We start from the raw sequence: 25,642 nt of genomic DNA on the forward strand, positions 1-25,642 counted from the left end.
CGAGGCTGAGGCTCCGCTGTCAATCGCCATTGGGTCGAAGGATTTAAGAGGCCTCACTTGGCTTCGCTTACTGCCACCAGATAACACTGGTCAGCTGCTGGTGATATGGGAAGCCTCGCCCAGCTGCAATGGAGGGCCCATCCCCAGAGGGACACTTATATCTGGCTCCTCGGCTTCCTGCTCACACTCTTTAAACTCAACTTCAACCTTCAACCACTCTTCCTGTCCTCTCCAAAGAAGTTTTTGGAAAGGGTTTCAACATCCTTCGCGAGCGCCGCTCAGCGGCCACCAATTACTCAAGGCTGAGACGCCTCGGACTTTTGGCTAACGCGCCCATCAATTCTTGGCCTGCGGGTTCTGCGCAGGCGCAGCACCAATTTCTCTTCCAAATATTTACGTCCACGACCCCTGCGTTGCTTCAAACACATTCCAGGAACATCGTGACGACTCCTTCTCAGAGTGGAAAAACAGTACCACCTACCAAAACGGACTTGGTTCAACGCCACAGTCCCGCAATTCGTTCGACTACCAGTTAGAGTGTAGCCCAACACACTCAAATCTAACTTTATCTTCCGGGTCTGCTTCTCGCCCAGATATCAATTATCATTCAGGAAGTTTTCCTGTCGATTTTGACCCATTTCAGAATCCAGTCAGCTTCCAATCGGTTGGTAGCACGAATCACTCCTTCGACAGCAGCAAGGAAACATATTTCTCGCCGCTCGAGGCTTTATTGCCTCAATCACAGCAATTCGCCTTCCAGCCTGCCAATACCTACGGCACAGTATCCTACTCCTACACTCCAGCGGTTTATTCAAACCCAATCCCGCCAGTCGACGACGACGTTCACTTACAGAACGCCCTGGGTAATTTCACTTTTGAATCAAGCCCGTCTCTATATACAGTCATTCCGTCCGTCACCGTGCAATCGCCATCAACTCAGTTGCCAGACTCGATCGTTTTCGACAGCAATCCATCGCACCCAAACCCAGGAACTCCCACGCCACTCGATGACAGCCAGAGTCCAAGCCAGGGTCTATCTTCAACAGATGAGATTCGGTGTGTCTGGGACAAGTGCAATAAGGTCTTTCCTTCCGTTCACGCATATAAGTGTGTCATCTCACCCCTGGTACTAACATTTACTAACATGGCTCAGTCAACATTCAAAGAATCACACGAAACCTTTTAAGTGTCACTTTTGTCAAGCCAGACATGATTCCAAACGCCATCGTGACCGGCATGTCAATGAACGACACCATAACACCGAAAGGTATTATTGTCGGGTCCCCACGTGTGGACGTTCACTGGCTGGAGGCGGAGAATATTTCCCTCGCGTAGAGAATTGCAGGAGGCATATGAAGGATGTCCATAGATTCTCGACAGAGGAGGCGAGATTCTGTGATATGGATGAGGAAACTCGTAGGGTGCGAGCGGGGAGGAGGGTTGGGAGACGGGTGGGAGGTTGAACTTCATTCTTTTGATACATGTCTAATACGAGTTTCTTTTGTTATCTAATGATATCTATTATATCTGTTCTTTGCATCCTATTTCCTTGCTTCTCAAACTACGAAGTGTTCCTTTTGGTTTTTTTTTGGGGTTTTTTTTTGATAGAACAAATCTGCTGCTAGCCGGTCTCCAAGAGCGAGGGCTTTCAAACTCCGATTCTCATCTGCCGAAGGCACAACGGCGGTGCTAAGCTCAGGCTGCACCCCCCAAAATTATTGGGCATCTCTGATGGGTATACTTTTTTCTTCCCAAAACCTGATTTCGCATAAAAGCTCCACCCTCGGATGCTTTGACTCTCAGCATTGGGTATAAACGTCATTAAATGCATCTCCAGGGCCTGATTTTCGAGTCGGGGCACACTCTGCATCACATCTACGGGCAAGGCTAGCACTCGGAGCAGCCGGACAAACAGCAAGTGCAACTCTATTCTCGATAAGGCTGCGGACACGGTTTTCTGAGAATCATCGGGGTGTAACCCGGCGATTCGATCTTCGATTTACCGTGACTTTCCAATCAAGCCTGGTGCTGCCTGTTTCGACGTTCGCCTTAGCCTAGCAGAGCGAACTTCATTAACGCCTTGACCACGCCGTAGATCCTTCTTGTGCGGCCAACCTCTCCTCGCAGACTCACAAAGTTTCCGTATCAACGAAACATCAACAAATTATTATTTTGGACATACTTCGCCACTGATGAACGCGTCCCACCGTCTCCGTTTCTTCTTGAGAGCTCAATACGGTCTGTGGTCACACTTCGGACCAACTTATCATGCCCTTGCCAGAATGCCTCTCTCCACCCGCAAAATATTCAGGCAATTCTCCATTTCGGATTGTTATACAGGAGATCCGGCAACTGGTCTTTTCAGGATAAGTGATGGCTTTGGTAAGAGGATTTGTGATATCAATGCGTGGACATTTGAGCCGAAGATGTTTGAGGATTTTCCCGACTTGTATAGGGTTGCGCCGGCGGCTAATAATATTCCGGTATGTGTGGGGGAGAGGAGGGGAAGAAGAGGAGGTGGATTGTTAGGGTTGAGGAAAGAGGCGATGAAGTGGGGGAGAGGGAGGGAACGGTGTGGAGTTGGGTGTTTATTCGAGGGGCTTGAAATGGCATAAGAATGCTGACAAGGGGAAGGAGGTTTTTTCCCATACTTTTTGGTAGGCGGGGTTGAGATAGGGATAAATACTGCGATACCCATTTGAAATGCTTTGACATTTTTGTTTGGAACACACCAACCCATTTATATCGCTTCTTCGGCATTTTATACGGTCGGCCCTGCGATATTGAACAGGCAGCAAGGCTTCGCTGATTTCCGGTGCTTCCGCTGGTTTGCAGCATATCAGAGGCAGCATATGCCTCGCTTGCCGGCCAAGGCTCGATCCATATTTAAGTCGTCAAAGGGAAAGCTTCCCTGGAGTTCAACCATTGCCATCATCTCCTTGGGACTGCATGGCTCGAAAAGCTGCCGCTTCTTCAAGAGACATATTCTCAGCGTACGTCTTGTCATCCATGAAGTTCTCCGGCAGGCTCTGAATCTTCAACATGATGGCATTGAAAACAGCCTGACTTTCCTCTTTGCCTTGCCTGTCCAGCACGCACGCAAGATTCGACAGGGCTCGCAGCGTGTGGTACCCATCCGGCGCCAGTTCCTGCCTAATTTCGAGCGTTTTGCGACAATGTGCTTCCCATTCGGCGTATTTCTGCTGCTCGGCCAGCGCAGCTTCGAGGTTATCGCGTATCGCCAGGATGGCTTCATCATGAGGTGGAAGCGTCTGTTCCTTCACGCCCAAAACTTGTCTGAACATTATTTCGGCCTCAAGATACTTCTGTGCCGAGTAGAAAGAATGGCCTAAGACTGTTGCGGTGAGGAGGGTTTCCTCGTGCGTTTTGCCGAGAATGGCGGCCCGCTGATGGAGCAATTTTAGAAGTATCGTTTCGGCTTCGTCGTGCTTCCCTTCCTTCCACCGCAGTCTGCCCATGTAGTGAAGAGCTCGAAGAGTGCTCGCATCCTCAGCTCCGAGAACTTGTGTCCGCCCGGTTATAACGGCCTGGAACATCAAATCTGCCTTGTCATACTGCTCTAACTCGACATAGGTGTTCCCGAGAATTTCCATCATGATGAGGACATCAAGCACTGACCTCGAAGCTAGCTCCTGCCTCGTTTCGAGTTCAGCCTCTACTAGCTCTCGAACGAGATCGTACCTTTTTTGCTCGGAGAGAGCTTGAGACAATGATATGATACACCATAGTGTCGTGGGGTGGTTCTTGCCGAGTATTCTGTAGCTCAGGGCTAGTTGTTCTCGTTGCAGGGCTTCGGATTCCTCGTATTTTCCCAGCACTCTGAGGAGAGTACTCATATTGTGATATGTGATAATGGTGCTTGGGTGCTCTTTGCCACACAGCACGGTTGTGACGTTCACCGAATGTCGGATGAGGTACTCGGCCCGAACAGAGTCGGGTGGTTTCAGGCTGAGAAGAACGATAGCCAGTTCGGTGGATGTGGCAGAGGTCTGTCTAGATTAGTTAGGGTACAAAGTGGTTAAGGTGCGGATAGGATCTCATCCAATAAATATACACACATCAGGGTGGTGCTCTCCAAGCACAATGTTGCGTTTAGTCAGGCACTTGTTGAGCAACACCGCAGCCTCATCGCACTTGCCCAACCTAAATAACGCCCATCCGAGAGTATGAAGACTAGTCAATCTGCACATTGTCAGTAACAATATTGTGTCTTCGGACATGGATTTTCTGACATGTCAGGGTGGTCCTCTGGCAAGCGGATTTCCCTGAGATGAAGAGTCTCTCTCCCCAGAGATTCTGATTCCTGCAAGTACTTAGGGAACAACGTATTTGAGAGTGCGGAGGCTAGAGCGTCGCTAGTCTCAAGCGTTTCCAGGTGGTTTGATCCCAATAGTTTTATCTGAGAGTCCTGAGATTTTCGAAACAATTGAATGGCAGCATCTGTGTGTCCCAGTTGGTTTATCACGGAAGCCAATCTGCATTCGACCATTAGAGCCTCGCTGGATTCGACTTCACCAATTTGTTCATATAAACTCCTGGCCTCTTCTAATTTCGTCTGGGCGAGAGTATAGTTCCCTCTCCCCTTCAGGTACCATGCGACGTGGGAGAGAAGTTTGGCGCGAGCAAAAATATCAGTTTTGTCCGAAACATTGAGGCTCCGGGGGAGGACAGACTCGGCATGGGGTAAGTATCGAGCACACTCTGCCCAATTTTCGAAGACGCCGTCCGGGAACTTGGAGGACACAAGTCCCAGCGCCTGTAGAGATATATCTCTTGTCAATTCTTCGCCTTGATCTCCGAGCCAACCGCGGGTCACGATCTGTACGAGTCGATGCATGTCGTACCCGCTTCCAGTTTCGTCCGGAGAAACAAAGGAGAAGGCCTCGAGCAATCCTATCGACTCATCGAAAGCTACCACATTTTCAAAAATACCACTGACGAGAGACGCAGGTATACTGTCTCGATCCATGAGACTCATCAATAATAGAAGACGAGCCGCCCGAGGGTTCTCAGCTTGGATAAAATTGAAGGAAACCAACCATGCGGTTGAAACTGATGAAGCCGCTTCGGTGTCAACAAACATGTGGTTGAGTAAGGTTATCGTTGATTGCTCGCTATCTCGAAATTGGCTGAGGTATTGAGGGATCGTCTTGTGTCTTTTGGTCATGAAAGAGGCGGCTTGTTTGATTGCCAAGGGCAAGTGGCCAAGTTCGGTAAGTAATGCGTCTTGTTCTTCTTGGGTACTGGTCCGACGTGTACTCTCGCCGAAGAGCAAGCGCGCTTCTGCAGCACCAAGAGAGGAAACAGTAATCGTATATTTTTCACCTACCAAGTCCACGGATACATCTCGATTTCGAGATGTGTAAAGGATCAAACCGTTTGCAACTTGTGGCCTTAGGGGGCAAGTCTTTTGTCAGCAATGGACAAAAAGTGAAAAATTGTTTATGATGAAGGTTTAATGTCTCGAGTTGTGAGATACGCAACGGTTGGAGTCCGACTGCTCATACGGCTCATTTAAAGCCTGGAAAGAAGGAGAACTTACAGGTATTCCAAGGCCGATTTCCCATTTTCAGTCTTGTCAAATATATGCGCATCATCTACGCTGTCGATTATCATGAGCCACGGCATTCGATACTGGCCCTCGAGCCAGTTTCGCACAAGTTGCAAAACATCCACCCTCGGGTCATCCCTTCCCGATAGCTGAAACTCTTCAGCAATGTTTGCATAAGACTTTTCAAATCTGGATATGTTGGATGCGTGTATCCAAAATATTGAAAACTTTGAGTGAAGTTCTTGTTGACGGTACGCATATTTCAGAGCGATTTGCGACTTTCTGTGGGAAGTTAGATGGAATCAAGACTTGGTATCAATTGGATACATTACCCAATGCCTCCTAGACCACACAAAGCAGCCTTTTTAATCGTTGTGGGACCAGTTTCGCCCCCCCTCGCGAAATGCTCGTCTAGTATCGTCATGATATCAAGACGGCCTAGAAAAGAAGGATTTGGAGCAAATGGAACAATAAAAGCGAGCTTTGATTCCACTGTATCAGTTAGGAAAAAAACGACTCATACTTTATTGCGGATATAAACGATTTGAGATGTCACTAAAGGGCGGGTGAAGGACATCAGGCCGGCTAATTCTTGAACCCACCCTCTGCGCTTGCGGGCGGTGTATATATGTTGCCGCTCTGTCGATTGTCACATGAAAGACATTTATGTAATGAAATCGCGTCTTACTAGCAGAGTTATCCATAGTTGACCGGTCAGAGAACAGCTGAAGCTCGTCTAGTCTTTTTAGGACCTCCTCCGAGTTTTTGACGACGTTCGTTTCGCCTTTCACATTGAGCGCGGTGACTCTATTGTGAACATGTCAGTAACTCTTGTCTCTCAAAGGCATTCAACTCACTCCAATCTTGCCTGCTGCTGCATAGTGATCAAGCCCATGATCCAATCCAAAGAAGTTCGAAGTTTTTCCAGCTTTTCTCTCCCACGGAGAGTCTTAAATGCTTTCCATCCCTTCTCAAGGCTTGACCGCTTCCACTTGAATGCTCGACCGCTTGTTGTCTTGTTAGGGATAACCTTGAGACCTTCAAGAAACAGACGCAACTCTTCAGCTTCATCTGAACAGATTTTTAGGGCCAGTTGCTCGTGGTCGAGTTTCGCCCTCCCAGACTCATTCATTTCTTTCATCGTTTTCAAGACTAGCTCTAAGTGGCTTGACAGAGTAACAACTTCTGCTGGTGCGCCAGCTGCCGCCGAGCATTCCTTGATGAGGCCACATAGCTTCCAGCCTGTATCGATGAATGCCACTACGTTGCTGACAACGCCAAAGGCCGCAATAGCCTCCATATGTCTAAGCTCGTGCGATGCTAGTCTTTCAAATACCTTCAAGCTTATATTCCACCTATTGTGAAAGGAGCAGGAAGAACAAGGCTGTTGCAATCATGTTCCAATCTTGATGCTGAGCTGGAGAAGTTGAGAATGCACACCAATTGAGTTGAGTGGCTAGATATCGACACAGGGAATGAAGTCTCTCAATAAGTTTCACTAGTAGAATAGAGACTACATTCGCTGATATCGAGACCGTTCAAATCTCACGCCTCCGGCGTGGCTGAGGAGTGAGGACGGGGTGGAGATCAGCTGAAAGATGAGTTATGTGTATGCTTTTCTTTTAGCCACGGTTGCGCCAACGCTCTGCAAACCATCGCGTAGCAGTTTCCGGTGCAGTTTGACGAAGTCCTCAACCGCCAAGATCGTATACCCGACAGGAGGAGGCTCACTGGTGGCCGCTCGAGCCGTACTATAAAGCTGAAGATGAGAAGATTGCGGGCGAGGAGCATCACGAAGAGTTCCTTGCTGAGTCAGCCCGCTTGCCACAATTTCCGAAGTTCCCCCGCCAGCCCCAGGCTTGGCTTCCCAAACACACCACTCGACCTTCCCTTCCATAAACGCCTCCAGTACTGTCTGTTGCAATCGCGTCCGCATCGCTCAATCCACAAATCCAGCTGTGAGGTGGAGGTCATGTCAATGTAGACTACTCCCCGAACCAACGATGCGCAAACTATGAACCATATTGGAGTCCGCCCTGACGGCATTGCGGATTTTGCCTTCGGGGCCTTGAAGTTGCATACTTATCTCTCATCTTGAGCAAGCCCTCTCCGAGAGGCTTCACCAGCGCCTCCCAAGATATTTAAAACACAGCAAGGCTTGGCTGACTTTTTGGTGCATTGATTGGGCTGCAGCACATCGGAGAGGCTTGACAAGTTCTCGCTTGCCAGCAAAGCAAACTTGTGTACCGTGATGCAGAAGTGGCAGTGCAGGGAGAAGGATCCCGATGGGAGGCCTCATCGCAAGTGCGACATTTAACAAGGCCCTCTCTCGTCAACCCCGAACTTCACAACTCATCACTTCGACCTTCAAATTTCTTCTCACCTTTCTGCATCAAGTTGCACAACACTCACAAAAGCCGCTTGGCGACCCTTAATTTCCCCAAGGCTTGCAACTTGCAAGCCTTGGTAGTGGAGCCTGAGAACCCTCGAACATCGGTTCGCAGACGTCCGCCTTGTGAGGGCGGGCTCTGCGAGATACAGTCCCGATAGCCTCTTCCCAGGCACCTGGTAAGTGAATATGGTCTCTCGTGTTTTGTTTGTATTTTATCTAATACCTAAAAGATAAAGAAATCAATCAAAAATACAATTGGTTCACTACATCAGGCAGCGGGATTGTGGATCATGGCGGGGGCCTATCTCACTCCCAGGGAAAATTATCTATTCTTCAAGAGGAATTCATCGACCCGAGATCACTGTCGTTAATCGAGAGCCCGGTTGCCAATTCCTCGGCCTGGACGACTCCGTACGGGACCGACGTTCAGATTGGTGTTTCCAATGCCGACTATGAAGCTTTCTTTTCGCCTCTTATCTCTGGTCTTTCGTTCGATTCACAGGACCAAAATCTTTCAAAATTTGGGCTTCCATCACTTTCCTCAACTCTCAGCGAGCCTTCCCCTGATTTTCAAGGCCAAAGTTGGTGGGAGAACGAGTTTTCTATTCCACAACCGTTGAACGGCTTCACGTTCGACACTACTCCCCATTTCGATCAATCACCAAGTATTAATTCGTGTTACACGCCCAGCACGCAAGGAGAAAGCCCTATCCGACCTGCTTCTCCATCTTTGGCTTCAGAGCACTCTCAAACTTCATCACCGTCAAGTGATCAGGACAAGATCTCACTCTCTCCATCTGCTGTCTCGATCTCATCCACAACCCGAATCGCCTGCACCTGGCCCGAATGCAACAAATCTTTCCCCACTCGCTCAAGCTACAAGTTCGTAAACCCCCACGTCCCTCTCCCCATACTAATCCCTCCAATCAGCAAACATTTTCTCAACCACTCCCGGCCCTTCCAATGTCACATTTGCCCTCTCAGACACGCTACAAAACGCCACCTCTCTCGACACATCAACGTGCATCTCACGACAGAGCGGCATTATTGCTCTGTTAACTGTTGCAAGAGACCGGCAGGTAGAGAAGGCAAAGGCTTTAGGGACGATAATTATAAGCGACATTTGATTCTTGTTCATGGGTTCTCGGACGAGGAGGCGAAGGCCAGTCTTGCGGGGCAGGAGAGTAGGAGGGGAAGAGAAAGATGGAGCCGGAAAGGGGGAGCCATAACTGAGGATGTATTTATTGTTTAGAGGCTAAGAACTTTTAAAGCTATTAATTGCTTTTATTATAGTTTTTTACTAGCTATTTAAGCTATTTTATTTGTTTTTATAATAATTATATTTTAGTTTTAGTTTTTCGAGTTCTTGTTTTATTTTAATTAGTTTTAAGGCTAATAATATAATTAAAGAATTTCTTAACTAAGTAATTCTTTTAATTTAAAGGGTTATTTTCTTTATTTTATGAATACTTTGATATATTTTTAAGAGAAGTAATAAATCTTGTATTTATTTAATAATTTAATATATAAAATGTCAAACTTCCTCTTATTTCCCCGGAAATACTTTATACTAAAGCTTAAATATTATAAAGTCTTAATATAAACTCTTTATTAAGCCGATTTCTAAGCTATAATTAGAATAATAATAATAATAATAATATTACTAGCTTAATTAAGAATATCTTAATAGTAGTTTACTCAGATCTATGCTAGCTTGTACTCTCTATAATAGGGTATTGAAATAAAGAATGATTGAGTACAAAACTTGTCGTTCGCTAGCCCGGATAGGCAGTTCCGCGATTGACGCCTTGCTTGGCAGACTGCGGCAAAATGCTACCCAATAACTTGCCGCCTTAATTTACTATTGGATGAACGACGCCAGGTGGCTTTACCTCGCCTCTTTCAGTTTCTTTTCTGCTGATTAGTGTGAGGGGTCGATGGTGCATGTTAAAAGAGGGGTTGTCGCCGGGCGGAAAAGACAATCCACCGCCAGCACTTCAGGTAACGACAACCTTGACCGGCTGCTCCCCTGGGGTCAACGTCTTAAGACACCAAGACGATCCAACCATGGTTCGTTAGCGCCATCTAAACCCAGACAATCTTTCTCAAGAAGCAAGGACTAAGAAAGTTGCTTACTGTACATTAGGCGCATCATGAAGGCTACGATGCACCAGAATTGCGAGTGTTTGACGGCCTTCATCCTATAGGTTCAGCGCAAGATGTTTATAAGTCTCATAAACCAGATGAAGCCACCAGCTGGGGAACTCCAGTGCAGAACCAGGGGATGGAAGCACCAAAGCCCAAGAAATGGAGGACTAGGCTAGTGATTGCAGGAGTGCTGGCCCTTGGGGTCATTCTTGGTGGTGCTATTATTGGCGGTGCTGTTGGCGGCACCGCAGCGGTCAGAAAGAAGACTGACGCCGTGACTACTGCCATGTACGTTCAGATGCGGGTTGAATGATTCCGTACTCACATGAGAGAAAACGACAGGGGAGTCAAGAGCTGACATCTCATTAGTGCTAGCTATTCTTCTACATCATCCTCGTCAACAGGCTCGCCAACATCCTCATCAACGATCTCTGTAGCTACTGGCACTCTAGGCGTTACGACTGACTGTCCCTCCTCAAATGGCACAACTCATGCACCATTAGCTACTATTGGTAGCCCTGGTAGTTACACCTTTGTTAAGCATTGTGGCTTCGACACAAGTGGTGGTTCAATACTTGCCGATGCATTCGTACCTTCCTTCAATGATTGCATAGATATGTGTTCAGACTTTAACTATGATGGGCAATCTGGCGCGGCTTGCTTTACTGTTACATTTAGAGTCGACCACACCCGCCCGGTAAATTGCTGGGCCAAAGGTTCAGGTACTTCACTCGTGCCTTCAACTGGTGCTGCTTCAGCGTTTAGGCAATAGCCATGTTGAGGTATGGCTTAGTTCTCGCGTACTCAACTTTTCGGAGAAGGAAAGCTTTAATTAGAAGCCAAAATTGTCAACTTTGCACTAGTGGAAGGCTTCGGAGAAGGACCGCGGCATTGCGGAGTTTCTGATAGAATGCGAATTTCGTTGCACTTCTTCATTTTATGACCAATTTGAGATACTAGCACTATGCTACCTCTCAGAGTTAAACTAAAGTCTTGTCCCATCGTATCTCACAGATGTTTAGGAGAAACCACGGGCCGAAAATGAGAAACGTAAGTTTGTATAATAATACCTGTCTTGCACTTCACGATAGCCTTATTAGTTCATTATTCTCTTGGGGCCTCAAGACGACAGACTTTTATGTAAACAAGTAATAAATACTATTGCTCTGTGGAAAATTATATAGCTCTATTGAGAGTAAAAGCTGCAAATGTCAGACAGAACAGCTTTCTTTCTGCAATATGAAATGTCTTATATACTCAGCTATAATTGCCGATTTCTTAAAGTCCAAAATTAATTTCGGTTTATTATAACTTTAGTTTAATTCTTAAAATACTATAATTACTAAAATTAATTTTAACTCTTAAATAAAATAAACGAAAGGTAATTGCTTATAAAGAGTACTATTAATATATAATAATAGCAAAATATATATATATAATATAGACTTTATATTAATTTTAGGTTTTTTTTATTATTTCTTGCTTATATTAGGCTTTCTTTATTACTTAGTATTTCAATTAATTATAATTTAGTTCTCTTAAAAAATATAAAGAAAAGCCTTATTTTATACTCTAGAATTATTAATCTTATTAGTATTTCTTATTTCTTATTTCAATTACTAATTTGCTATATTATTTATGATGCTTTCTTTACTACTTTTATTTATTTATATTCAATACTTCCTTTTTTATAATTTATGTCGTGGGGGTGCTCGCTTGTGGTTTGAGGATCGTCAAAATCGACAACACCAAGTATGGAGGTTGATGGTCATTTTGGCAGCGGAATTAAGCGAGTTGAATGGATTGGAGCGCAAGCGAGCTGGTTGGTGAGTGGGGAAAACGAAAATCTTGGGGAGATCGAAGGAAGAGGAGGATTCAAAGGGAAAAAAAGTGGGAGGAAAGTCTTTTATATGGGATCGAGGGAAATGTCATGTGAGGCAGCGCGAATGGCTTCTTTGAAGAGACGGAGGGGAATTGAGGCTAAACTTACCGCATTGGGATGTTACGGTGCTCAGAGTGAGCATTCGAGAGAAATGGATTGGATCTGGGAAAGTGAGGAGGACAGAAAGGGGGTGTTCGGTGATGAAATGACGGTGAAATGTGCTGAAGGTGGTTAGAATATTTGCAGTAAAGCATTCTGGGCTGTTATGTGTGCTGTAGTTTCCAGATATGGTGCTGCGGGAGGTGTTGAAAGGGTAGCTCCGCAGGGGAACCCGTAAGTTGGAGTAATAAAGTGTGCGGGAGCTACTAGCAAAACTGACAACATGACATGCAATGTCAATTCAATCAAAATTTTCAAGACCAAAACAAATGAAGGCTGACAATTAAGTCTATAAAGACTATCTAAGCTAGTCATGGTCCAGCTTGGAACTGTACATTTGCTGACACCCCATGGGGTAAGCCCGGCGTTTTCGACCTACACCTGCCCGCAACATCCCGTTTCTAATAATTCTGAGAGGGGCGGGAATTTCCACTGGCATGGTGGCTGATTCCAATCAAGCAGCGCAAATCAAGTTGGGTTCAAATTGTGATAATTCGTGCCTTCGCCAACCTATTTCGTTCTTCTAACCAGGTGCTGCGGTGCTTCATATCCGAGAGGGTTTCTTGTTTTGGTCACTTTCTGATTCGGGAACCAATGTATTTGGTCTTTGGTGTGGTAAGGTAACATCAATAATTGCTTTGCTGTCGACTTGAGGGGATGCGGACGGTAGCTCTTTGTTGACTTTCTCGGCTGCTGGAGGTGTATTCTCGCCAACTGCTGGGGTTGAAGGAGGCTCTCTCCACCCGCCTTCACTCTTCGTGGGGACCTCGGAAGATGCTGTTGATTGTCCTGAAGACAAATGATCCTTTGATTCCTCCTTTGTCATAATTGTCCCGCTTGGTATATCATCCAAACTCGCCGGAGCAGCTGAAGTTGAGATGTCGCTACTTGATGACTTTTCCAACTGAGTGATGACCCTCTCTTCATGATCCTTCGACATCCTCAACGCAGCATCAACCTCTCCAGTCAACTTCTCAATCTCAGCCTCCAGTATCTCGTCCTGTGACATAGCCTGTCTCTGCTCTCGTAATCTCGCAGCCTCTTTCTCCTTGACTTTCCCACCAACCTCCAGCCACATCGATTCGAGTTCATCTCTCCATCCTAACGCATCTGCCAGCTTTTTAACGCCTTCATCACAGTCTCCGAGGACCACCACATCGTCCGGTCGACTCCCAAAATCACCAACTATCTCTTTGTTAATCAGTACCCGCGGAATTGCTTCTGATGCAAACTGTGGCAAGCTCGCAAACGGCTGGACGCTCAAGCTAGTTCCCATCACGATCACCAAATCTGCCATCGCGGGAACATGTCTATTCTGAAAGAAAGCTTCTGGAAGTGCCTCGCCGAAGAATACAATATCTGGCTTTACGAGGCCGTTGCACTGCGGGACGGTGCAGTGCGGGACCTCGCCACCCTCGACAGCCTGTATCATCAAATTGTCAGGATACTCGGTCTTGCAGTCGATGCATCTCTGTGTCGCAAAGCTTCCGTGCGCCTCCACAATCTTGTCACCTGGCACGCCAGCCTTTCGCTCCAAGCAATCGATATTCTGAGTAAACAGCATCTGAAGCATAGACTTCTCGTTCAGCAAGGCGACGAACGAGTGCGCGATGGTGGGGTAGAATTTGCCAGGGTACAGCTCCTTCGCCAGCACATAGAACGGATCCGGATTTTGTCTGAAGTACGAAATATCAAATACCGCCTCCGCATATGGTAGATCGAGCCTTGCAAGGTTGGCATAGAGTCCCGTGTCAGGTGATCGAAAGTCTGGAATGCCGGCCGAGGTCGAGACTCCAGCTCCGGTCATCACCACGATTCGCTTTGGCCTTCCATCTTTGATGTACTCCGCGACTGCTTCGAGAGACCGTGCTGAGAGGGTTCGAGGAGGTGTGCTGGGATCGATCTGCTCGTGCGAGTTTTCCTGACCCATCTTGTCTCGTTTGGAGTGAAAGCCTTGCCGTTTGGAGTGGCGACGCCGGTGTTTTCGACCTATCTTGACAGTGGTGGAGTGATAGTGATCCTGTGGACGTTTGTAGTTACCCTGTCTCTTTTCAATTGAAGACGAGAGACGAGCCGGCGAGTGTCACAGCCCAAGTTCTTCCGTACTTGGTCGTGTGAGGAAGGTCAAGAAAAGCGAAAGAGGTTTAGATCAAGCGACATTCTTCGGGTGTGGCACAGGGCTCGTTTATCTTCGGCTCAGCCATAGTTAGTCACGTGCTGTGTGGAAAGGGGAGAGAAATGGTGGAATTAGGGGGGGCATTTGACCTGTTTCTACAGCCCAATATAAATCCAAATATTTACGCCTCCCTTTTATATCTCTAATTGCGGGTAACTTCTTTGGGTTGTCCTCTCCGGCCACCCAATCCCATCCATGGCCTTGTGAATCAAAAGGAGGCGTTTTCGCTTCCTAAGTCCCTTGGATTCTGCCCCTTCAAAATTCAACGTTCATCCGCTACAACAATCCATTAAGCTCTTGAAGCAACCTATTTTTGGGTCATTATTCCCAAGTTTATTTGCCACGGCTCAAGAATAGCAGTACAAGCTTCTCACGGAGCCAGACGGCATCCGCTGGATCGAACTCCAGCCTTCCTCCAATCCCGCAGCCGCGATTCGGTGCGGCCTGATCCACCGCACGCTATCATTAGAAGATCGACGAGATATCTTCAGCCATTATACCGCACTCTCTTATGTCTGGGGATGTCTCGATAAGGTGAAAACAATCGAGATTGACGCCGCGCCTTAGAAGATCACCGCCAACCTTTTCTCCGCTCTTCACGATCTGCATGATCGGAAAACTCATTCCTGCTATGGGCTGATGGAATTTGCATCAGTCAAGATAATAATGAAGAGAAGGGACTTCAAGTCAAATTAATGGGGAAAATCTATGACAGTGCAATGAACACTATCATCTACCTTGGCCCGACATATGATGAAATTAATGAATGTCAGTGTTTGAGATTAGCGAGACAAGAACAAACCCCATCGAAAGCCCAGTTGTGTTTGATCCTCAATAAAGAATGGTTCACTAGAGTCTAGGTAATCCAGGAGTTAGTCTTCGCTGCAAATCCTTAGGTTCCGACAGCAAGATTTGAGCCACATAGGAGGCTGTGTATACTGCAATGGTAAACACAAAGGCATATTCTCTCGTCATATACCAGAAACAGAGAATCAAAATTGTTTCTCGAATGTATCAAGCTTGGGACGGTCATCAGAGGTCCAAGATAGCGGCACATATTGAGGAGAGCCACCTGTTCAAGTTGAGTGAGTGCCAACCTTCTGAGAATTCTATGTTGGAGTTGGCAACGGCCAGGAGGGGTCTCTGCGTTTCTGATCCCCGAGATATGGTCTCTGCCCACGTTCGTTTTGCTTCCGATGGACAGGATAGAGACCTCAAAGTTGACTATTCCAAAACTTGTCAAGAAGTGTTCGTTGACTTCGCCCGATTCATCGCATACAAATATGGAGGGGGGTCCGTATTGGAATACATGGGGAATACACAGTCCCACCTATGTCGCAATGACTTGCCTTCGTGGGTTCCAGACTGGACTGTTTCTTTTCTCTCGCCAATCAACTCTCCAAAATAACGTCTGTTACTGGATCAACCATCTCTCAGCGCCTGTTTCGTACGCACACACGTCTTTTGATTGCTAGAAATTGCCAGCAACCATTACTAGTGTCAGTACTCAATATTCAAAGCTAGTATCTGTAAAAATTAGAAGTGTTTCGCAAAATGTAAATACTCAACAATTATCGCAATTATGCTGGTTTCAAAGTAATCTCCGGTGACTTTAAATCTTAAGGCTAATTTTTTTTTTTTTTGTAATTACTCTATATAATTATAGGGTACTATAGCCTAATATTTATTCCTCTCCTAAGGCGAAAGTTGCGAAATAGACCCTCAGATGTTTATCAGAGCCGGCGAAATTGCTGTCAAAATCTTCAACACAATCCTCAAATTTGTCAGCCCAGAGCCTCACTTTGCCAAAGTTCTAGCTGAAGTTGGACACCGAGAATCTCGATGCGACGGAAACCATGCCAAATTGTCAAAGGCTACCCTATGAGTTTGTCGGTGAAAGTTTTTCTGACAATTCTGATCCATTGTTGGCGTTTGATAATTACCTCTTGCTGGCTCTGCAATAGTGCCAGATGAGAGCATGATACAGAAACAACGTTTCTTGGGATTCATGGAATGAAAGATGCAATGCAGCATGAAATTTCCACAAAGAAAGAGCGTTGAGGAAGGGAGGGAAATGTCCGAATCAGCTCGGAAGAATAGTATTTTCCCAGTTCCGGATTCCACATTCAGCATTTCAAAGAATGTCATAAGAGATCAATCCAGAAACCGTTCGAATAATATGAAGTACCATAGAATAATCTGAATTTTGTCCTTGGCGATTTTCTGGTCAGGGCTCCCAAGGCATTGCAGTGATTGCTGCGAATGAGGTCCAACGCTGAGAGTGACTTTATGAGGTGGTGGCTGTGCAGCCGTGGACACCACCAACCGTCAAGATATCCGCCCAACGGGAATACTTCGTGGGAGATAGCCCAGACCAGCACGAAATAACAGCACTGCTAATTGCACAGTCATATAGCGTCCTCACTCAAGGAAGATTCCGTATTAGGAGGCTCCTCGGTTTTGATAACTCCTTCAGACTACAAGGCATATGCTTTGGTGGTGTGTGAACCCTGTCAACCCACTGCAGACAGCCATTTTAAACGGGGACAGCTAGAGTCGCAGATAGATTTTAGCATAAGGAATAAGTCGCTAGTTGTTCGCCAATTCCAGTCTTTTGCTAATGATAGCGATTAGTTGCAGATGAACACTGAGATTGTCAATACAGCGCGAGGCGAACAACTTCATGGACTGCTACCCAAAGTGCTTAGTAGCGTGTTGGTGAATGTCTGCGTGATAGTAGTTTATGAGGATCCGTTGAAATGTCTATTGTAGTTCTGAATTAGTGCAGGACCGGATAATGAACAAACGAAAACGTTCTACTCAATTGGGGGACCGAATAACGCAGTCTTCTAAATTTCAGTATTTCATCATAACCAAGAAACGTAACTTTGGGGCTAGCACGTATCAATTGACAAAGCTAATGATGGCATTTAAATGCATTAAATTGCCTCGGACCTCTGAAACTTGGCAAGTGCATGTTTAGAACGGAAGCCAATGTTTTGAGAGCCAGGATACTCTTGTGTGAGCAATTGCCCCAAAACAGTCGTGATGGGGAAGAAGCGATTCTGGAAGTGAGAGGTTGATTGCAATTCCGCCGGCCGTCAAATGGGACATGGGAAGGATGAGAAGGAGCGCTGGAGAAGCATAAGATAATGCGGAAGGATTCAGCATCTCACCCTCCTCTCTCGCCGCCCCCAGTCCGCTCTACGCCATCAACAGCTCACACTCTCCAACTCCAACTCCACTGCAGACCCTTGGCCAAATTTTGGCCTCTAGAGTCATTAAAATATCCTCATTCCCTTGTCGGGTTGGAGATTCTCCCGTTTTAATCCTTGAGTCGACCTTGGACCTCAATATATCCCGCCTTCACCACCTAGTGCAGCCCCCGCTTTTCCTCCACCGGTTCAAAAAAATAGAAACCCCTCTTCTGCAGATTCCATGTTGTATTGTTCCTCGCCCAAGTCTCCCTTCTCCGAGGATGTGCATCCATTTGAACAACGGTCCGCGCGGAACAGCAGCAGCCTCTCCATGTTCTCCGCATCCACGATACCAGATTGACAGATCTCTCCCAGATTCAGCCACAGCGAATGCAAGCCACAATAGGTGCAGTGTATTCGGTGGCCATTTCGTACACTAGCACGAGTGTTCTAGCCATTTTTAGGCCCTTTCATGCCCCAACTCTCTCAGGTTGCCCTTCTCTTGGCTTCCAACGACCATCCTGGGCCATGGTAGCTTGTTGAGCAGTGGCGAAGACCAATACCATCATTTCGGCATGTACCTCTCTCTTGGAAAGCTCTTCAATACCCGATTCCTTCAGGTGGTTCTCTCCTTGCTCTCCCTATAAATCGGCGATCGCCCACCTCTTCACCCATTTCCTTTCCCTCGACTGCTCCCAAACTACTCAATCTCTTGGATTTAGTGTTCCTCGTCTCACTTAGCCCTCAAATCAAAATTTCTCGTCAATTGCGATCCTGCAATGTCGCCCAGAACCAAAAATGGTGGTGTTGTCGATTTTGGTGAGGAGGAAGTTCGGGTGCAGCCACGCGACACCAGTAAGCGAGAAAATTTGGGTGTTCCTGCGCAACTTCGCGTCGCGTATTCTTGATGCGCAAATTGCGAGTTGGGATAACTAACATAACACAGGCTATGGCAATTAATTCACATTGGATTCAATTGTGGTCGATGGGTGGTGGTTGTGGGAACATTTTTGTGAGTTGGTGTTTTGACAACAGTTCGCTTGACCGAGGGTGTCTGGAACTGTGTTCCTGGTGTGGATTAGGCGAGACTAGCTCCCGCCGCTAGTGGCACGGACCACTATTTCTCCAAAATATTCCGAGCTCAAGTTGACATTCTTCGAGGCAGGTCATCGATATCTTCTTCCTGCCCACTGGGTGTCGAACATCTTGCTACGAATCGCCCGAGCTGTCGGTGATTGATTCTAACGTGCTCTGCGGCATTCCTCGCCCTTCATTTTGCCCTGTCTGTCTCTCTTGGTGGGCGCAATCATCTCTTGGAATCGAGTCGCTGTTTCTGCAAAAAGAAAAAAAAGGGGGGTGCAAATCGATCTTCTTATGCTGATGGGTCGTGGATTAATCTTATCGCGTCACGTTATTGTCATTGGATCACTTGATTTCCGTTTTTCCGCTGAGTAGCTGCGACGGTATGTTGTTTGGCATGTTGATTGGTTGCTGGACCGAACGTTAATTTACTTGGGCTTCTGTCTTACAATATCATTTATTAATGTTGTTTTAAGCAGCTGATTGGGTACATAAATCTCTTCTATTGACGTGAGCATCGTTTCAAAGCATTAAAGCTCCGCACAAGTGTGTGGATTGTCGAGACTCCCGTCCTCTTCGAGGCGCGTCGACACTAGTTGGCATCCTCTTTAAGCCCACTTTTTCCAAAGAGTAGATTTTCACCCATATCGTGCCAGCCATAAACCGCAAGGACTTCTTGGATCTATTCTAACGTGCCGATCACCTCGAGTCAGCAGGCCTCACAACTCGGGACTTAGGGATGATTTCTGATGGACCGATCCATGGCCCAAATCATATTTCAACTACCTCGCGCCCAATATTTTTTCTTCTAAAAACCATTCACTCTCCTTCACACCAAAACCGAAAAGTTGAAATATTCCACAAGCATGATATTCTCCCCAGAAACATCCCGCCGAAGTCATTCTCAGCGCCTTCGCATTGTTCAAACACACCTCCATTTCAATCAATGAACTCTTCCCAGTTCTCGATAACCCCCTTCAATCGAATCCTTGCGTCGCATTCTCCGCCGAAATTAATCTCTTCCAACCTTCAGCCACGTTTACCACAATTGGTAAGGACCGGGCATTCTCTGTTGAAGTGAAGTGTATGACTGAATCAATTCAAATCCCGATCTTGCAACTCAAGTGGGCGAAATATGGTGTGGCAGGAAATTATAATAAGATTCTACTTGCTTGGTATTGATTGAATTCTTTCACATTTGGGCTTGCGTACTTCTTGAAGGGATGGTACCTACAATTGGTCTCCACATGGGGCATTCCGAGCTTGTTTGTGTTGAACCAGCTGTAAAGGCAGTTTTCAAAACTAGGGATGAGCACACTGTATGCGTGGAGTGGATGCAATGTTAGTATCCGGAAATTTTGCATGTTGTGTTTGTAGATCGATGATGGATGCATTGACGGAACGTTCTTGTCAAGTCTTAATCTACTGATGCGAACGAAACCTCATAACTCCTCTCCACTTTTGGTCTATTCATTTCTAAACTTAACGTTAGATTGTTCATTTAGACCATCCATTGTACAGCAGTATGAAACTCCCACTCACATTATATATTCTTACAGTAACTGACCCGTTACGAAATAATCATGACTCTGCAGATCCACCTAACAGGTTCAAACTGGGTCATCTTCCATAAACTGCCAGGTGAAATTAGCATCTGAAAACATCTGGGGAATAGCTTTCGACATACAAGGATCTTGGGGATGTGGCTTGGGATATGGCACATGAGGTGGTGGGCGCTGCGGCTCTGCCATCGTTTTTCGTTTACGTTTCGGGCGTGTCGATGAGATTGTACCGACTTTGCATCAGAGTTCACGATTCTCAGAAGACAATAAACCGAATGTGGACGTGCTCAATTGCATTCTATCAGTCTCAACAACCAAGCTGCGGGTCCTTTAAGATACTTTTCACTTTTCCTCTCTGCAATTGCCCTCGACAAGGGCCGTTCGTTCCGTTGATACAGATCTCCTTGTCCTTGCGCTCCCTGCACAATTACATTCACCCCAAACTTCTCCTATTATTCCTGTTCTCAAACACGGGACGGATCTTGTATCTCAAAAAGGAATATTCTGGGAAAGCATAGCCCAATAAGAACGCATTTATGAGGGAAATCTGCTCGAAGGATGCGGACATTGTGTTCAGCCAGCTCGCAAGGTAGTCACACCTCGGTGTCATTGCTGCATATCACATCTCGTAAAAAGAAGACACCGAAGCATCAGCATCCGGCTTTAGTTGGTCCCGGCACGATGGCTCGTTAAACTCTTTTCGATCAGATAGGCGTATGTTTCCAGCGACCCACACTGTCAATTTATCAAAACTCCGAGACCCACATGTAGGCTTCCGGTAAACTGGTAAGGTGGACCTTGTTCCTGCATAACATGCATCGACTTGGCATTTGGAGCTCGATTCTTGGAGAACTCCGAGGGCGGAAAATCTGATATACCCTGCTGTGTTATCAGTAAATCTGACATACCCTCTCCACCCGCCGCATTAAGCTGGCCAATTAGTCAATGGGAATTCTAAAGCCATTAACGTCCCTATTAACTTCGCTATTGACGTCGCTATCGCTGTCGCCATCGCCCCCTAAAGTACCCTGAATACCCTCAACTCTGCAACTTTTTAGCGAGGATATCGCGATTTTAATTTAATCGCGATCTATATATATTATAGACTTTATATACTTCCATGCATTACTCATTTATTTCATTTTCACGATTTAAATATACTGTTAATGAGATTTTTATTAAAGTTCTATCCCTTCGTCCGGTGAGACATGGTCCGTACTAGCAAGGGGGCCTGGCTCAGGGCGAAAAGACGTACCTTTGCTTAGAAACTTATTAGTCATAAATCGCCTTTTTGCACTGAGCCAGGCCCCCTTGCTAGTACGGACCATGTCTCACCGGACGAAGGGATAGATTTTGAGGATTGGGAATAGCGAGGTTGCAGCCTTAAGTGTTGCCTGGCAGCGAGGGAAGCACTGTAACTACAGGGCCTTGCAGGCTTTCTGGGCCCAAATATAGCGCACAGGCCCTATGAATATTGCTAAACTTACTCTTCCTACAGGCTGTGGAGCCTGTAAGGTTCATTCCATTGACTAATTGGCCAGCTTAATGCGGCGGGTGGAGAGGGTATGTCAGATTTACTGATAACATAGTAGGGTATATCAGATTTTCCGCCAACCCCGAGGAGGTTGAAGGACCCACCCCACTTTCCCGCCAACCTTATCTATACGACGTCAGCATGCCTCCCTTTTCAAGACCCACCCGAGCAAAGAATCGTCTAAATTGGCCAGCTCTGGAGAAACGCCAGCCACATTCTTTAACCCCGAAGTTTCGTGGGGTCCAAAATTTCCCAACAGGGAGGGGGTTCGGCGTCATTTCGCTGTCCACATCCGGCCAATTTTGCGGCCTGCATCAGCATATATGTGCCTTATTCCTGGCAGAGCAAGGATACCAAATCAACCGCACCCCCTACCCGCACCCCTTAGCCGCCCTTCAAGAAAGAGAAATCCTCCGCGAAGCAGCAAATCACCACCCCCTCGTACCGATCCCAAGGACTCGGGCGCTTGTGCTGACAAAAGCTTCCGAGGGCAGGGTTCCTGGGCTTGTGACTTCGGTAAGTAAGTCAGAAGGTTCGGGGGGCAGAAGCGGAATAATGGCGGGGGTTGAGCAAGGTGCAGCATCTGATAAGGGGGAGGGTGGCTAATTGTTTGTGGTACCGTACTTGAGGAAAGGGGCGGTGAGCTGATGCTTATCTTACGTGATAATTAGTTGAGGGATGGAGGATGTGATTGGGTGGTCTTTTGAACTTTTGGAGATTATTGGAAATGGATATCGAGATTGAAGGAGGGCGTTTGCAGAAGAGGCTGATGGTGACAAGAGAAAACTAGCTGTTGATGAGAGTATCTCGGGTTGAAATTTTGATGCATGACTGGTGCTTCGTTTCCCTGGCGCTCGAAAGATAATAGTGGAGGAATTCTTTTTCAAATTTAGCCCAACTGCAAAAGGGTCCTGTTCATTCTAGACATTACGGTTACATGCCATGACGCAGGCGATGCTTGCTTGTCCCTTTCCCATGCAGGCAACTCTATCTACAAATACAATCAGAGAAAGTCAAAACACTAACTTCCCCTTTCTACACCTACACACCACTATCAATCTGATCCACAACATCCGCATTGGTATACTTCACCCAATCCGTACACGTCTGCTTCATCACCATTGGAATATTCTTATCCTTCCCAATATCCGCCGGCCGCTCCATGAAGTTCGCGTACAAGCCCCCACTTACATGCCAGGCAATATGGCAATGGAACGGCCAGACACCAGGATTGTCAAGGTCATACTGCATGACGAAGTGCCCGTTTGCGCGCACGAGCTGCACGTCGCGGCGTTGAGGATTGTTGGCATTGACGATCGTGCTGCCGTCCCAGTTTCCGTCGCCTTCGGAAAGGATTTGCATATTGTGTCCGTGAAGGTGCATAGGATGTGAGGCGGGAGAGGGGTTATTGACCACGACGCGCACAGTGGTGTTGGTGCCGAAGTTCTTTACATTCCATTCATCGGGGAAAGTGAGGTTTCCTTGTTCGGCAAGCAGGAGGACGGGATCATTGTAGTCGACACGGGCAGAGGTGCCGTCTAGACGCCAGAGGAAATTGTCTGTTGCGTTAATAATGTAATCGATGACCATCGTCCTCGTTGTCGAAGGGGTGGCTGCTGAGATGGGAAAGTAGGGAACGGTGAGGGAGAGGTTGTCGTTTGCACAAGTTCCTGGGTCAGGAACGTTCCATGCTATGCTAGTCGGGGCTTTGGTAGTGTCGGCTTTGTCATAGTAGATTGCTGCGAGGGCATTGGGTTGGTTGGCTTTGGAGCAAGCGGTCGAGATGTTGGAGCGCATCCACCAGGCGGATTGGGAGTTGCCTGCGGTTGCCGTGACTAACACGTCAGTTCGCTGACCGATTCCAAGCGTCACGACTTCGGTTGTGTATGGTTCCTATGGATTGTCAGCCTTTGGGCAGAGAGCTGGACGAATGAAGACTTGCGATTGGTACAAAGTCATTGGCAATGACTGTCATGTTGTGGCCATCAATACTGAATCGTTGAAGGCCCTCAGATCCAGCATTGATCAATCTCAGTCTGTGGGTCTTCCCAGTGGTGAATTTGAATTTCGAGATTCCAGCGCCATCTGTGCACGGAGTGGGATCCCCAGCGGCCACGGTGGAGCAATCGAAGTTCATCTTTCCGTTTATGAGGTTGTTGTCGGATGCTGGTCTTGGGTTCCCGCCAGACTGCAATGGCTTCATAATTTCCTCCACAAGCTTAAAGTACTCCGTATGATACCAGTCAGTGAGGAAGACGGGGCCGAGATCAATATCGTAGTTTGCATTTTTCGGGCCGTGAACGATCAGAGGCCCAAGTAGTCCGCCTACAGATCGTGTCAGAGCAATGGTCGAGTAGGAATTCAGGAGACCACTCACCAGAGTATTGAGCCGAGTAATGAGAATGATACCAAGTAGTTCCGTACAAACTGGCCCTGAACTGGTATGTGAAAGATGATCTAGGCGCAATCGGGCACTGTCCCACCGAAGGCACGCCGTCAAACCACGGAGTCTCCTTCTGAAGGAAACCATGCCAATGCAAGGCAGTCCCTTCTTCTGGTCCCGTAATCTGGTTGTTTACTGTGACTTGTATGACATCTCCCCAGTTTGCCTCAATCGCTGGTCCTGGGAATTGACCATTAATTAATATTACGTCTCTTTGATAGCCATCGGGTGCTATGGACCCTCGACTTATTGTGAAGTTATAACTTCGAATTACCCCGGTGTTGGGAGCCTGTGTGTAGGGGTCACTCCCAGCTGCCGTAAGGAGACCCCATGGAAACCCGCTTGGTAAGGGGTTATTGGTAAGGAAAAATGGGAATGTTGGGGCTGAGAGAGTTCCCCACAAAGATGCACTATTTCAATGTCAGTCTCGAATTCGTGCCCGGAAGACGAACTTGGGGAAACGAGGTTGGGTAGGCGTAGACGATTTATTGCTCACCCATTAGTTTGTTGTTGCGTCAAGGCACCGACTGTGCCAAGAGCAGTGGTGACAACGTTGCCCATGCTGGGCCAAAGAAAACGAAAGAGTGTAAATGAATGAACGAGTGTAAATGAACGAAGGAGCGTCAAGGAACGAATGAGAGTCCAGGAATGAACGAGAGTCGACGAGTAAACACAGTAGGAGCCTCGGTAGCTGAGCAAGATTGAGAAAGAATGGGCAGGTACCAGAATAAATAACTATTGTCAGAACTGTGGAAGATCTTGGGTAGAGATAAGATTTCATGCAGATCCATGGACGGGAAGCTCGAGCTGTCAAGCCTCTGGCGCCGCACCCGGTCAACAATCGGGATCCATGGCGCCAATAGTCCTACTTAGTGTGTATTCTAAGACGGGACGTAGGGCCTCAAAGGGGCCCAAGGCTCTCCGTAAGAGATATTGTGGGGCGACTCAAGATTAGACATGGCGACTTGGCATGAAAGCTCTTGACATCACTACCAAATTGACTTCTACCGTTGACTGAATTGTATCCCACTGAAGACAGTGATTGCCTTGTAGCAAAAAATCATACATGAGGGAAAAGTTCTTGACTTCGCAATTTCCACAGCATCTCGAGACCTGGTTGAGTCAGGTGATGAACCTGTGCCCAAAATGGAAGAGATCTGCTAGCAGCGGAGACACAAGCCGCGACGTCGAATCAAACATATTACCTTCACCGTTCTCATCACGTCTGACCCCTTGAACGGTTCCCATTTCCGCCAACGTCGATCGTCATGTATTTGGATTGAGGCTGAGTGAGACATACATATGATATGTCTCACAACCAAGTTGGGACCGCCCTGACTTTAAGATGGAGAATAGCACCTCTTCACAGGAAGCACGTACCGACCAGGTCTCGTCGCTAGACTGATTCCTACTGAATAACTCAAAGTCGCCAGATTACCATTTTCGCACGACGAAAAGGACAAGCTTTTGCCCCTTGTGGCGTTGAGCTATTCATGT

General features: G+C 47.0%; 7 protein-coding genes across 7 annotated transcripts; 3 read left to right on the forward strand and 4 right to left on the reverse strand.

Moving 5' to 3' along the window:
* Window positions 1-2,031: 2,031 nt before the first annotated feature.
* On the forward strand, window positions 2,032-2,767 carry K444DRAFT_32352 (uncharacterized protein). The gene has a single exon (XM_024871896.1). The coding sequence runs from the start codon at window positions 2,193-2,195 to the stop codon at window positions 2,613-2,615; it is 423 nt and encodes a 140-aa protein (XP_024734590.1). The 5' UTR covers window positions 2,032-2,192; the 3' UTR covers window positions 2,616-2,767.
* Window positions 2,767-6,309, reverse strand: K444DRAFT_32452 (TPR-like protein). The gene is made up of 6 exons (XM_024871906.1): window positions 6,261-6,309; window positions 5,905-6,053; window positions 5,564-5,854; window positions 4,254-5,414; window positions 4,080-4,203; window positions 2,767-4,010 (listed from the first exon to the last, which is right to left on the reverse strand). The coding sequence occupies exons 2-6, from the start codon at window positions 5,994-5,996 to the stop codon at window positions 2,919-2,921; spliced, it is 2,760 nt and encodes a 919-aa protein (XP_024734591.1). The 5' UTR covers window positions 5,997-6,053; window positions 6,261-6,309; the 3' UTR covers window positions 2,767-2,918.
* A 3,590-nt stretch (window positions 6,310-9,899) lies between these two features.
* On the forward strand, window positions 9,900-11,227 carry K444DRAFT_615085 (uncharacterized protein). The gene is made up of 3 exons (XM_024880653.1): window positions 9,900-10,034; window positions 10,111-10,400; window positions 10,482-11,227. Exons 1-3 carry the CDS (start codon window positions 10,032-10,034, stop codon window positions 10,882-10,884), a joined length of 696 nt encoding a protein of 231 aa, XP_024734592.1. The 5' UTR covers window positions 9,900-10,031; the 3' UTR covers window positions 10,885-11,227.
* Window positions 11,228-12,427: 1,200 nt separating this feature from the next.
* On the reverse strand, window positions 12,428-14,266 carry K444DRAFT_615086 (NAD-dependent deacetylase sirtuin-2). The gene has a single exon (XM_024880654.1). It carries the CDS (start codon window positions 14,081-14,083, stop codon window positions 12,698-12,700), a length of 1,386 nt encoding a protein of 461 aa, XP_024734593.1. The 5' UTR covers window positions 14,084-14,266; the 3' UTR covers window positions 12,428-12,697.
* Window positions 14,267-14,940: 674 nt separating this feature from the next.
* On the forward strand, window positions 14,941-15,189 carry K444DRAFT_533697 (uncharacterized protein; the record flags this gene model as incomplete). Its single annotated transcript, XM_024875172.1, has 1 exon — window positions 14,941-15,189. A coding segment is annotated over one exon (249 nt), but the record flags the coding sequence as incomplete, so codon positions are not given.
* A 2,088-nt stretch (window positions 15,190-17,277) lies between these two features.
* On the reverse strand, window positions 17,278-17,544 carry K444DRAFT_615087 (uncharacterized protein). Its single transcript, XM_024880655.1, has one exon. The coding sequence runs from the start codon at window positions 17,498-17,500 to the stop codon at window positions 17,309-17,311; it is 192 nt and encodes a 63-aa protein (XP_024734595.1). The 5' UTR covers window positions 17,501-17,544; the 3' UTR covers window positions 17,278-17,308.
* A 5,199-nt stretch (window positions 17,545-22,743) lies between these two features.
* On the reverse strand, window positions 22,744-24,706 carry K444DRAFT_644481 (multicopper oxidase; the record flags this gene model as incomplete). The annotated part of the gene is made up of 4 exons (XM_024884964.1): window positions 22,744-23,595; window positions 23,645-24,027; window positions 24,080-24,555; window positions 24,642-24,706. The coding sequence occupies 4 exons, from the start codon at window positions 24,704-24,706 to the stop codon at window positions 22,744-22,746; spliced, it is 1,776 nt and encodes a 591-aa protein (XP_024734596.1).
* Window positions 24,707-25,642: the final 936 nt, after the last annotated feature.

Source organism: Hyaloscypha bicolor, assembly GCF_002865645.1.
Source record: "Hyaloscypha bicolor E unplaced genomic scaffold K444scaffold_116, whole genome shotgun sequence".
In the NCBI taxonomy this organism is placed as follows: domain Eukaryota; kingdom Fungi; phylum Ascomycota; class Leotiomycetes; order Helotiales; family Hyaloscyphaceae; genus Hyaloscypha; species Hyaloscypha bicolor.